Source organism: Pseudomyrmex gracilis, unplaced genomic scaffold (assembly GCF_002006095.1).
Source record: "Pseudomyrmex gracilis isolate BER0280 unplaced genomic scaffold, ASM200609v1 scaffold_859, whole genome shotgun sequence".
Taxonomy (NCBI): domain Eukaryota; kingdom Metazoa; phylum Arthropoda; class Insecta; order Hymenoptera; family Formicidae; genus Pseudomyrmex; species Pseudomyrmex gracilis.
In genome coordinates, this window is record NW_018021443.1 from 35,888 (window position 1) to 48,700 (window position 12,813).

Below are 12,813 nucleotides of genomic sequence, written 5' to 3' on the forward strand. Positions count from 1 at the left end.
AGCAACTTAATCTATACAATGATTTGCTTTATATTGAGTTTTCACATTTGGCTATCTGGGATAATATTGCCATGTAATGCGCTTTATAAAACCCTAAAACTTTCGTTTGAAACATTTTGGTCAAAAACTTAAATCTTTCAAGTTATGCAAGGGCTTCGACCTTTTTTGTACATTCTGTATATACAATTTCAATGTAATTGAATATTTGAATATTTAAATATTCTGTTTATGTATACAATACAATTATTCATTATTATACCAAAGTTTTCAATATACTTGTAGTTACTTCTGAAAACTTAAAATTTCTAATTTAACAAAGAGTTGAAACTCTTGAGATTCAAAATCAACAACGCAATGCAAAATTTAATTGATCAATGAGAGCCTACGCTAGATGTTCATGCAAAATAAATAAATAAATATATGTATAGATATATACATATATACACACACACACACATATATATATATATATTTCTATTGTTCTTTTGTAAATTTTTACACGTGAAGTTTGAATTAAAATATCAATTTGTAAGGTCATATAAGATGTTGGATTTGCATTATATACATATATAGGAAATGTACGTTTACTTCTTATCTAATTATATTGTGAAAAAAACTTCTCGGTTAGGAGTCAAACCTGGAATCTCTCGCTTTTTGTGCAATCTTTTTCAATTCGACCACCGTGAGACACTTAGGGTTTCTCTCGCACAATATTGGTATAATAAGCTCTGAGATTAACACCATCTGCCATTATAACAACTTAACAAAGAGTTGAGGCTCTTGAGATTTAAAATCAACAACGTTTTAAAACTTGTAAACATTTCGATATTTTTAAATATTTCCTTTGAAATTCATAAATACTTTCTTTTATAATTATTTCTTTTGACACTATTTGCGATGTCACTATAAGAGTACAAAAAAGAAAATCTTAAATAATATAATATGTTGAATAAAGATATTTTTTATGTTCAACTAGTTCTCATCTTTATATATATTTAGTTTTGACCTTGTTGATGACAGCACACTTTCCAATCTTATATAGTGTGACGAGAAACACACCGTATTATCTAGAATTAAATTAAGACGAAATGGTCACCATTGTATCTTGCGTTCTTTTTGTGTTGCATCATATATTGAGTCAATACATCTCATTATACATGTATATTTAATATAAATATATATATTTATTTATAATATATATATTTATTTATTTAATTGTCAAGTTTCATACTAACCTGGTTTACACCGATCGCTTTATTACGCGTATTAAGTACTATATTCGTAAATCAGCTTGGTCTCAATAATGTAAACACTATCATATTAAACAAGTTACGCGTATACGTCTTCTTCACACATATTGTATCAAAATGGTACGCATATCAAGCACATTTATAATAATGTAAACACCAGAATTATACATTGAAAAACAAATTGTATTTGATTCACGTATTCACAAAAAAGCCATCTTTTTACATTAAAATCTAATACGTTTTTCTAATATTTATTTCTGTATCACTTTGTCATATCAGGTGGACCATCAATTTGTTCAAAACAGGATACAGAAAAAATCTAGAGATAGAGGACTTGTATGATCCTTTGAAAACTGATCGATCAAATGTGCTCGGAGATCGATTAGAAAAGTGAGTATCAAAGTTACTACATATATGAAAAGAGAGACAAATATTTTAACAATATTTTAATTACAAAACAAATTATGGGATAATTGTATGATTATAGACATTGGAAAGTCGAGCTGGAAAATTCAAAAAAACGGAAACGCAAACCGAGTCTGCTAATTACGATTTTTCTTACTTTTTTAAAGGAATATTCCATATTAGGAATAATACAAGTGCTCAACGAGTTTGTGATAAGGTATATTAACACTAAAATAATAATGAGTCGATGTATTTTTGATAATTCCAACACATTTTTATCTTCTAAGTCAATAAGGGCATAGCTCGACGCTTTATATAAGCTATACATATTTTGTAGCATAAGAAACATTTATAAATCTGTTCTTAATTGCTTAAGATATTGAGCGTTTTAAGTAAAACTATAAAAATATTTAAAAATATGCAATTTACATAGTTGCGCCATCCCTGCTTATCTCTTGTATCCGACTTGTAATAAATCAACTATTTTTATTAATAACTCAAAAAGTAAGCTTCAGACAAAATTTTACCGAATAAAAAGTTGTCTGTATTTGTCGATGTATGCTTATTCGTGGATCTTTGTTAATTAAGATCTCGATAACTATTGCAATCCTTGCAAAATGGTAAAGAACTGTTTGACTTAAGTTTACTCTTTCTACCTGCCTAAAAAAGATTACACCAATTGTCGAACACTTTGTATATACAAGGTGTCCAAAAAAGATCGGAACCCCTGAATATTTCAGAAAAATATAAGTCTTATAGAAAAGTATTTTAGACAAAAGTTGTAGGGTATAGAAAAATCTATTTACTGATTGTATCAGTGTGATTGTATCATGCTTCAAGGCGCCAAGATCAGGTCAAGGTCACATTACTTTTTTTCAATGGAACTCTATTTTTTTATTGCAGATTCTTATAACTTAATTCAAGAGCTTTTTAAAACATTATAATGAAGTTTAATTTTATTAAGTACTTTTTGAGTTATGAGTCATTATAGTGTTTTGGAAAGCTCCTTAATTAAGCTATAAGAATCTGCAATAAAAAATAAAAATTAACTTTAATAATAATAAATTTTAGGCTCTCATTATTATTAATGTTACTCTTTATTTTTTATTGCATTTATTAAGTTACAAACTATCCTCGAAATATATACAGGGTGATTCAGAACAAGCCTTTATCCTTGAAAATACATATTCTTGGCTAAATTCTAAAACAACTTTTTATTTGACAAAATTTTGTCTAAAGCTTTCTTTTTGAGTTATTAATAAAAATAGGTGACTCACGAGTCGGATACAAGAGGTAAACAGGGGCGCAACCCACCGTGATTGACAGTGATTTATATGATGCACGGATTAAGTAAATACAAATTACAAATGACTAAATAAATAAGTGAGAGAAAAAGAAAGAAAGAGAGAGAGAAACAGAGACAGATACAGAAACAGTGTGTAGGGATCAGCTGATCGCGTCAGGCACCATACCTTATCGCCTGCGTCTGACGGTAAGTTCCGTCACTCCTGCCTACCTCTTGTATCCGACTCGTGATAAGTCCTATTTTTATTAATAACTCAAAAAGTAAGCTTCAGACAAAATTTTGTCAAATAAAAAGTTGTTTTAGAATTTAGTCAAGAATATGTATTTTCAAGGATAAAGGGTTGTCCTAAATCACCTTGTATATAGTCAGTAGAGTTAGACGCTGGTGTTTGTTGCGGATATATATATATATACATATTTCCGCAACATTATCTATTTTGAAGATAAATTGGCTGCGGTCCGTTTCATGCTTAAGCGCACATTTATCTATAGTATACGTGACATATATCACAGATAAATGCACGATTAAGCATGAAACGGACCGCATTGTAAACAAACAGCCATTGTAAAAAATAAGGAGTTCCATTTTAAAAAATCGATGTGACCTTGGCGGCGCCATCCAAGGTCACACTGATACAATCGGTAAATAGATCCTTTTACTATATATTTAACCTCTACAACTTTTGTCTGAAACACTTTTTTGTGAGACTTATGTTTTCTGAGATATTCAGAAGTTCCGACCTTTTTTGGACACCCTGTATATATCAAATTGAAAACACATAATATTATCTGCAGACTTGGCACGCCGTTCTTATTGGGAGGTCTTCTGCGTTATTTTCGAAAAGATTCGGTGGAACTCCTTGAAATCGCGCTAGCTTACGGGGCTGGTATATGCATAGCGACCGCTGTGAACGTACTAAGCGGCAGTCAGGCACTTTTCGGAGCTTTTCATGTGGGTGCCAAAGTTCGCGTGGCCGTTTGCTCCGTGGTATACAGAAAGGTCAGTTACATAAACTTTTTGGTTGATTATTCACAAAAAAAATTCCTCTTTGAATTTTGCAAAATGATTTAATATTTTTATAATAGTACCCTAATAGGCACATTTGTGAAAATATTGCACAAAAATGGCATCATGAATGGCGACGATTTTGCAATGATTGCACTAAGATGATTCGCTATAACGCAACAGTTTTGTCGAAATAAAATTTTATAAATATTATTTGTCAAAAATTGCAAAAAAGTCGTTATGCATTTTCACAGTATATACCTCCAATAGACAAATTGTGAAAATATTGCACAAATATAACATCATGAGTGACGACGATTTCTTGCATTTCTACATATGCAATCATATTTTTACATATTTTAAACATCACATAGCTGAATTTCTTTTCTCAATTATTGGACAATTTCTTTGTGAAATTAATTTTGCAAATATACTGCTAAAATGCCCTGACAAAAATGAGAAGTTTTATAAGTTTTATTTGACGTTTGTATGAGCGTTTTGCGGAAATTTGTTGAAAGTTTTGAAACGGTCAGTAGAGACTTCATAGGGCGAACATTGCAACGCTACAGCGTTTGAAAGGCGTTTGTATAAAGCGTTTCTGAAAGTTTGCATAGTGTTTACGTTAAGCGTAAGACAAAACAAAATAGTTTATTAACTTAAATACATCTAAAAATTCAATAAGAGAATTTTTCGCGACTCGCGCTTTTACACAGCTAAGAGATTTTACTTGAATTAATTTTTGGAAGCCCGGTTCAGCTCGCCAATCAACTGATAAATTCCATTAAAAGGGACCGGACCTGAAAAAATCCTAAGATAATAGCGGGATTCGAACTCGAGACGCCTCTCTCCGTCGTATTCGCATGCACTCAGTCCGCAAGACTACTTGTTCTTTACTAAAAAAATTATTTTTATCTACTTATTCTCACGCTATCTTACACACAGTTCATTTATTATTTCTTCAAAATATTATTTTATTAAAAATATTGTAGTGCAATGTACTTGCAATGAGTAAAAATATTTATCTCTCTTATTACTATTAAATATGATTTAAAGTACATTTTTACAACGCAACCAAATTTTAACATTGTGTCTCAAATAATGCTATATTTAAATCAAATATAGTCTGTTACATTTATGTTATTTGAATGCAACAAATGAGTCAAACAAATCGGATTATTAAATTTAAANAAACCGTTCTCTCTGTGTATAAACTTGTAAGCGTTTGTAAGTGTTTAATAATTGTTAATCTGGACTTCAATTCTTAAATTTAAAAATATATACTAATTAGTAATTATATTAAATAATGTAATATATTAAATATAATATATTAAACTACATAAAGCTATTATATAAAACTATTACATAAAATTAATCTCAATATAATTAAATAATTTAATATATTAAATATATGTAATATATATATATCAATAGTCTTCTTATTCTTACAATAAACTGAGTTATAATAAATGAATTGATTTTTAATGTGTAGTTTTTAATATTTTTTATTACTTACTCATAAAAGCATTTGCTAACCGTTTGAAAAGTCTGTCAGCAAACTCTTTGTACAAAAATTTATCAGTAGTTATTGAGCGTTTTGTGAAAAGCGTTACCTTCGCATTGCAGAATGTTTAGGAAACATTATATATAGCGTTTGATAAGCGTTCCAAAAGAGTTCAACCCTTTTGACGTTATATAAGCATTCTTCTAAAGTTGGAAAGTGTATAAACTCTCAGAAAATTCTCATTAAACGGTTATCAACGCTCTGTAAAGCTTCATATTTTCGTCAGGGTGATTCGCCAAATCGTTATTCTTTTGCCGAAATAGTATTTGGAAAGTAATTTTGCAAACAACTACAAATATTTCAGAAAAGATCAATGTTTTTGCATCTATTTTCTAAAATATGTCTGTATAATTGCAAATTACAATTTTAGTGCAAGATTTCGTCACATAATTTTGTAAATGGTTTCCTATCAGGGTATCGAATCAAAATTGACCAGTTAAGAAATCACATATGTTATGCACATTATATTGATACAATATTGATTTTCTAAAATCTTGTAATTTTCCTTGTACAATATGACTTATCAGTACATATATCTTAGTATACAAGTTACGTAATGTGTGCGGTTGCAGGCTTTACGACTGAGCAAAACCGCATTGAACGAGACAGCAGCAGGAAAGGTAGTCAACTTAGTGGCCAACGATGTCAATAGGTTCGATCTCGTTTCCATTTTAATTCATTACATGTGGTCGGCACCTTTGCAGGCCTTGATTGTGGCCTATATCCTTTACCATGAGGTCGGCATCTCTGGTCTTATCGGAGCTTTTGCCACTCTTCTAGTTGTACCGCTTCAATGTGAATACCTTCAGATATATTCATTAATTAAAAATCAGAATTGATGTTCATTCATTAGATTAAAAAAGTTTTCTGAATTACAGCCTATACTGGTAAACTCTCGTCGAGATTCCGTCTCCAAACTGCCATCAAGACGGACAAACGGGTTCGACTAATGGATGAGATTATTTCCGGGGTACAGGTGATCAAAATGTACGCTTGGGAGAAACCGTTCTGCGCTATGATCGAGCTGGCACGGAAACTCGAGCTGCGAGTGGTCACCAAAAGTTCTTATATCCGTGGAATTTACATGACCTTTAATCTCTTTACAACACGTATGGCGCTGTACAGCACACTCATAACGATGCTGTTGTTCAACGACGATATCACCGCTGACAAAATCTTTGTCGTTTCGTCTTACTTCAACATCCTCTCGCACACTCTCACTGGCATGTTCGTGCGCGGGTACGCTGAGTTGAACGAGTGCATGGTGGCCATTAGACGATTGCAGAATTTTTTGGAGCTCGAAGAATTTCATGACGGCAACGTCGTTAATAAATTGTCGTCCTCCAACGATACGCTACACGATAATTCAACAACCAAAGAATCTCCTGACGAGCCAGATCTACCTTACATTGACGACGACGTAGTCGAAAACACAAGCGAAAGCATCAGTATCGAGAACAGCAAGAAGCCGAACGGATTAGTTGTGGCCATTGATTTACTGAATAATAGCACTAATCATGTTGAAGGTAAATTTACGAGTTAAGGATTTGTAAGCTATTTTTTGTAAGATTTCTTTTAAAAGATACATATAGATGTCCTTTTAATTTATTTATTTTTATCGAAAAATCTTCATTATTCACAGAGAAAAAACAATCAGTCAACGAGAAGTGGGCCATCAACATGATCGACGTGACTGCCAAGTGGCTGAGCAAACAACCGGAGAACACTCTGGAAGACTTGAATCTGGGAATAGAAAAGGGAAAGTTATACGCGGTCATTGGCATGGTGGGCAGTGGGAAAAGCTCTTTTTTATCCACCATTTTAGGCGAGCTTAGCCTGATAAAGGGCCAGATAAAGGTGAACGGCAGCATCAGTTATGCCAGTCAGGAGGCCTGGGTCTTTGGAGCTTCTATTCGGCAGAATATATTATTCGGACAGCCCTACAATCGTCAACGTTATCAGAAAGTGATCATAGCTTGCGCTTTGCCGCGCGACTTTGAACAGTTTCCTCAAGGAGATCAGACCATTGTGGGAGAAAGAGGCAGCTCGGTGTCCGGCGGTCAAAAGGCCAGGATTAACTTGGCCAGAGCTCTGTATAGACAATCGGATATTTATCTTCTAGATGATCCTCTAAGTGCGGTGAGAGACCAGCATCAAATTAATAGTGATGCTTTAGAATTTGTTTTTGGAGTAAATTCATAGATTTGTCGGTCGGTTTACCATTCCAGGTTGATGCTCACGTCAGTAAGCATCTGTTCCAAAAGTGCATTCAGAGATATCTGGCTGGAAAGACCACAATCTTGGCAACGCATCAACTGCAGTACATAAAGAGTGTCGATGCTATTATCTTGCTTGAGCAAGGAAAAATTAAATACTTCTCGCATTATATGGATCTACTGGCCTATCGACCTGAGTACGGAATACTTTTGGCAGCAGAGGATGAAACGACCGACGAGTCGACCTCAGAAATAAATATAAATTTACGACGACAGTTTTCTACTTCAAGTAATGGAGTAAGAGAAAAGAATTATATATACATGTCATTTGTAAATAAAAATCTATTTCTGAGAGCATAACAAATTTTGTGTCGTTTCAAATATTTAAATAAAGTAATATTGCTACCAATAATATGGTTTTTTAACAGAGTCGTACTCCGGAAATTACGGACGATGAGGAAGAAGATGAAAACGCCGAACGAATAAACGGTCTGGAAACGACATCACGTGGCTTGGTTAAAGGTCCTATATTTATGAAGTTTTTCCAAGTCGGTTCCAACTTGATCTTAGACTTTATTGTTGTACTTTTGTTTATTACTACGCAATTTGTCGTCAGTTCCTGCGATTACTTCGTGCCTTATATGTAAGTATCAAAATATATGAGATAGTCCTCACATTATATGAGAGAAAAATAATTAATTTTTAGATTGCCACTATTTTCACATTATAGAAGATAATAATAATTAATTTTTAAACCGCCAGCATTTTTTTATGAAACAAATGGTACTTTTTTCACAATAATTTATATAAAGTGAATTTATTTTCTTGCGTGGAGTACTCTAGATTTCACCTGGCTCCAATCGGCGCCAGGCCGTCGGAGAACAGAAGTTGAAAAGTATAAAATTTAAAAATTTTGAAATATGATGTTTCTCGGTGTTTTTCAAATTGCTACTACGTCTTTGAAATCCAAGTGCAAAAATCTTTTTCTACTACAGTACCATTATTACCAAGCTAATCATAAAAATATATAAATTTTGTCAGAGTACAACGAATTTGAAAGCTAAAATATATCATTCACTCACATATTTAAATTTCCTAAAAGATTTCTCACAAATCAAGTCAGATAAAAGAGAACTCTTCTTCAAAATACGATGATATAAGCGTCCCCATAGTGATGCCATACAGCATCATACTAACGATCTACAAGTTAAGAATATTTTGTTTTTACTTACTTTCCTCTAGAATCAATACTGAAGAAGCGCGGAAATACAAAACTAGAGTTTACTTGAATCTAACAGAAGATATTTATACAAACAAAACAAACCCGGTCATCCAGAATTTATTGCCGAGGACTACTTATATCTATATTTACACCGGCATTGTCCTGGGCATCTTTTTTATCGGCATTACCAGATCATTGGTGTTCTACAAAACATGCATCACATGCTGTCAACGTCTGCATGATATGATGTTTAATGCGCTGATTCGTACGGGAATGCGATTTTTTGACACTAACCCGAGTGGCCGGATTCTGAACAGATTTTCCAAGGATATGGGCGCGATCGACGAGCTGTTACCAAAAGTGATCCTCGACGCTTGTCAGATGAACTTGATGATGATTGGCTCTCTGGTAGTAACCTGCATCATCAATCCCATTTTCCTAGTACCGGTTATATTCATAAGCACGATCATCTATTGGATCCGAAAAATGTATCTAAAGACCAGTAAGAACATCAAGCGACTGGAAGGAATAGCACGATCTCCGGTGTTCACTCACTTGAATGCTACGCTAAACGGCCTGACGACTATCAGAGCATACTGCGCTCAGGACATACTCAAACGGGAATTCGACAAATTGCAAGATTATCACACGTCCACTGTCTACATGTATATTGTGACCAGCACGGCGTTCGGATTCACTCTCGATGTGTTTTGCTTTGTCTTTATCTCGTTCGTCACTTTCAGCTTTTTGTTGCTCAATCAGACATTTTCTGACGACGAGGTCGGACTAGCTATCACCCAGGTAATGACAATAACTGGGTTGATTCAATGGGGAATGCGACAAAGCGCGGAAGTGGCGAACCAGATGATGGCGGTGGAACGTGTACTCGAATATATTCAGCTACCGCCGGAACCGAATTTGCGTGACAGAGGCGCGTACTTGAAGAAAAAAGAGAGTCAAAATCTGTCTCTGCCCGCTAGCGCTCCCAATGGCTGGCCCGACGCAGGTTGCATTCAGTTCATCAATGTCTATATGAAGTACTCGGATGACGATCCGTACGTTCTCAAGAATTTGAATATTGTGATGCGTCCCGGAGAGAAGGTATGGAAAAAAATTTGGTATGATGTAAATGTAAAAACACGTAAGAGTTAATGAAAATGTCCATATAATTTATTATACAGATTGGTATCGTAGGAAGAACAGGTGCTGGAAAATCGTCACTTATAACAGCTCTCTTCCGACTAGCGAAAGTAGAGGGAATTATTAAGATCGACGGTATAGATACGAGTCAGATTGCTTTGGAGGATTTGCGCGGCAAGATATCTATTATACCCCAGGATCCCGTTTTGTTCTCGGGTACACTGAGACGTAATCTGGATCCGTTCAACGAGTTTTCCGATCTCGCTGTATGGGAAGCGCTCGAAGAGGTTGACAAAAAAATAATTTGTACTTTGTTAAAATAAAAATTTCTTTTCGTAAATCGAAGGTGAAAACATATCATGGATAATATGCTGCAGGTCGAGCTGAAAGACGCGGCTGTTATCAATAATGGTCTGGAAAGTCGCGTGTTTGACAGAGGTAGCAACTACAGTGTCGGACAGAAGCAGCTTGTGTGTTTGGCAAGAGCTATCTTAAGGAACAATCGTATTTTGATGTTGGACGAAGCGACCGCTAATGTAGATCCTCACACAGACGCGTTGATTCAGTGCACTATTAGGAAGAAGTTCACGACCTGTACGATGCTCACGATAGCGCATCGACTGCACACTATAATGGACAGCGACAAGGTCCTCGTGATGGATAAAGGTCGTATGGTCGAGTATGATCATCCCTACATGTTACTACAAAACAGTCAGAGTCAATTCACGTCATTGGTGAGAGAAACCGATCCGGGTATGCATGAACAACTGGCCAAAGTGGCGAAACAAGCGTACGACGCCAAATACAGAAAAACATGACAATGCACCGGACATGAAATAACATGAAGCTTTTTTGTCATTCAAATTTTCATATGCTTAATCGTGATAGAAATGAAAGTAAATCAGTGAATATCTAATTTTAGGTAAAGTTCCGTAGATTTTCTTGTGACGTATGTCACGATACCGATATTCTTTTCTCACTCAACTTAATAACTTTGACCTCGCCTATCTCTGAAACGAAAAATAGGCTCAATGTGAAATTTTTCTGTGATCAATGTCTTATCATAAGCTAACATTTAGCACACTATTTGATTCAAAATTTGAGGATCCTGGGCGAAAACGGGCAAAATTTCACTTCTTTTTGGAGCCACTCTTTGTGCAACACATCCGAAACATATTGGACAAAAAAAAAAAACAAAACAGGAAAGGAAACAATTATTTATGCACAAATATTTAACACAAATGAATGAAGTTTATCCACTGAAGAGAAAAACTTATTGCATGATTTTTAAGATATTTAGCTTTGAACAAGCACGATACTGTAGCGAGTATTATAATCACCACGTGTTTGCGATACTGAATGTATTTCTATATAAAACGATGTTGAACTATTATAAATCTCTATAGATATTAATAGAAATCAATAAAACTAATCGATATTAAAAGAATTGTATTTTTACATTGTATTTAATAATGGTTAAAGTTGCGGTGAGTTTTTTTCACGTACAAGTCTAAATAAAATAAAATAAAATAAAAAAATTACACTACTCACACATATTTTTCTACTCTACGCTTTATGTACTTCCAGAAACTATAAACGTTTCTCGCTCTGTGATAAGCATTTGCGTTTATAGATATATGAACATATATAAAAACAAACTGAGAACTGTGTATGTGATGTGTACAATTTTTATATTTGTTAAAACAAACATCAGAACAAATAAAATAAGATATACCTAAGACATAACATTTATTATCAACGTTATGAGTAGTATAGTTTCGGACATTTTTATTGTGGATATTTTACTATACTTAGAATAGACTTAGACTGTAAATAGGTCATACAAAAATTGAATAAAAATCCACAGTGATGACGCTAAAAGATATTTCATCTTAATTTGAATATTTAACAAACGCTACGAGTACTTATTTTTTGTTATTACAGATAAGGGCTCAATATTTTTAGAAACCGCATTTATGGAATATAACTGCGAGCATCTCTCTTATATATTATTTATATGTTGTACACATTATTTGTATATAATTTTGTCAGAATATTAAAAAGTATTTATGAAAGTATATGCGTAATTATGTAAATAATATAATAGTATTAGATAATGCGCAGTAGCGATATTACAGATTAATTTTAACAAAATGAAAAAAGACTTTGTTCTTTAAACAAAAAAGCAAAGAAGAAATACTAATAAAAATCTAACATTCTTATAGCGTGTGATACTAAAAGTGAAGAACAGATTTCATTATAAACACAAAACTCAAAAACGTTACGCATTACATAAGTTTTTTTCCTTAATTTTTGTCACAATCTCGAAAATATTTGCAATTTAGTCTGTAGTATAATACTCACTTTTATAAGATTGTTAGACCCTTATTGGTCTATTCCTTTTTTTGATCAACTAACGTGATGTATCTATTTCTATTGTATTGCTATATATATAGAGTATTAAGAGAGAAAGTGATAATATACAGCTCCTATAAATAATATATAATTCTCTTTATATATATTTCTGGTATTAAATTATTATTGGTGAATTCTAGTAAGTACTTGTGGAATAAAAAATTTAGATATTCATTGTTACGCAGTGTTGCTGACATGCTAAAAGATAATAAATTTATCTATTACAACATATTTTTATTTTGAAAACTTTGCAAATATGTTTAAAATAAACTTTACAATATTTACTTATAGAT

General features: G+C 33.2%; 1 protein-coding gene across 9 annotated transcripts in view; it reads left to right on the plus strand.

Moving 5' to 3' along the window:
- The window catches only part of LOC109861596 (multidrug resistance-associated protein 4-like), a 39,688-nt gene extending 27,570 nt beyond the window's left edge, over positions 1 to 12,118 (plus strand). For 6 of the 9 annotated variants that reach the window (XM_020441308.1, XM_020441314.1, XM_020441312.1 and 3 more), the window contains 11 exons: positions 1,530 to 1,640; positions 1,738 to 1,872; positions 3,756 to 3,960; positions 6,100 to 6,322; positions 6,406 to 7,053; positions 7,170 to 7,666; positions 7,756 to 8,040; positions 8,172 to 8,386; positions 8,986 to 10,066; positions 10,147 to 10,392; positions 10,483 to 12,118. In XM_020441308.1, the coding sequence (XP_020296897.1) occupies positions 1,530 to 1,640; positions 1,738 to 1,872; positions 3,756 to 3,960; positions 6,100 to 6,322; positions 6,406 to 7,053; positions 7,170 to 7,666; positions 7,756 to 8,040; positions 8,172 to 8,386; positions 8,986 to 10,066; positions 10,147 to 10,392; positions 10,483 to 10,923 (4,087 nt within the window). In that variant the 3' untranslated portion in view covers positions 10,924 to 12,118. Of the gene's footprint in view, positions 1 to 1,529; positions 1,641 to 1,737; positions 1,873 to 3,755; positions 3,961 to 6,099; positions 6,323 to 6,405; positions 7,054 to 7,169; positions 7,667 to 7,755; positions 8,041 to 8,171; positions 8,387 to 8,985; positions 10,067 to 10,146; positions 10,393 to 10,482 lie in introns of those variants that run through there. The other 3 variants (XM_020441315.1, XM_020441317.1, XM_020441316.1) reach the window with 3 other exon arrangements.
- Positions 12,119 to 12,813: the final 695 nt, after the last annotated feature.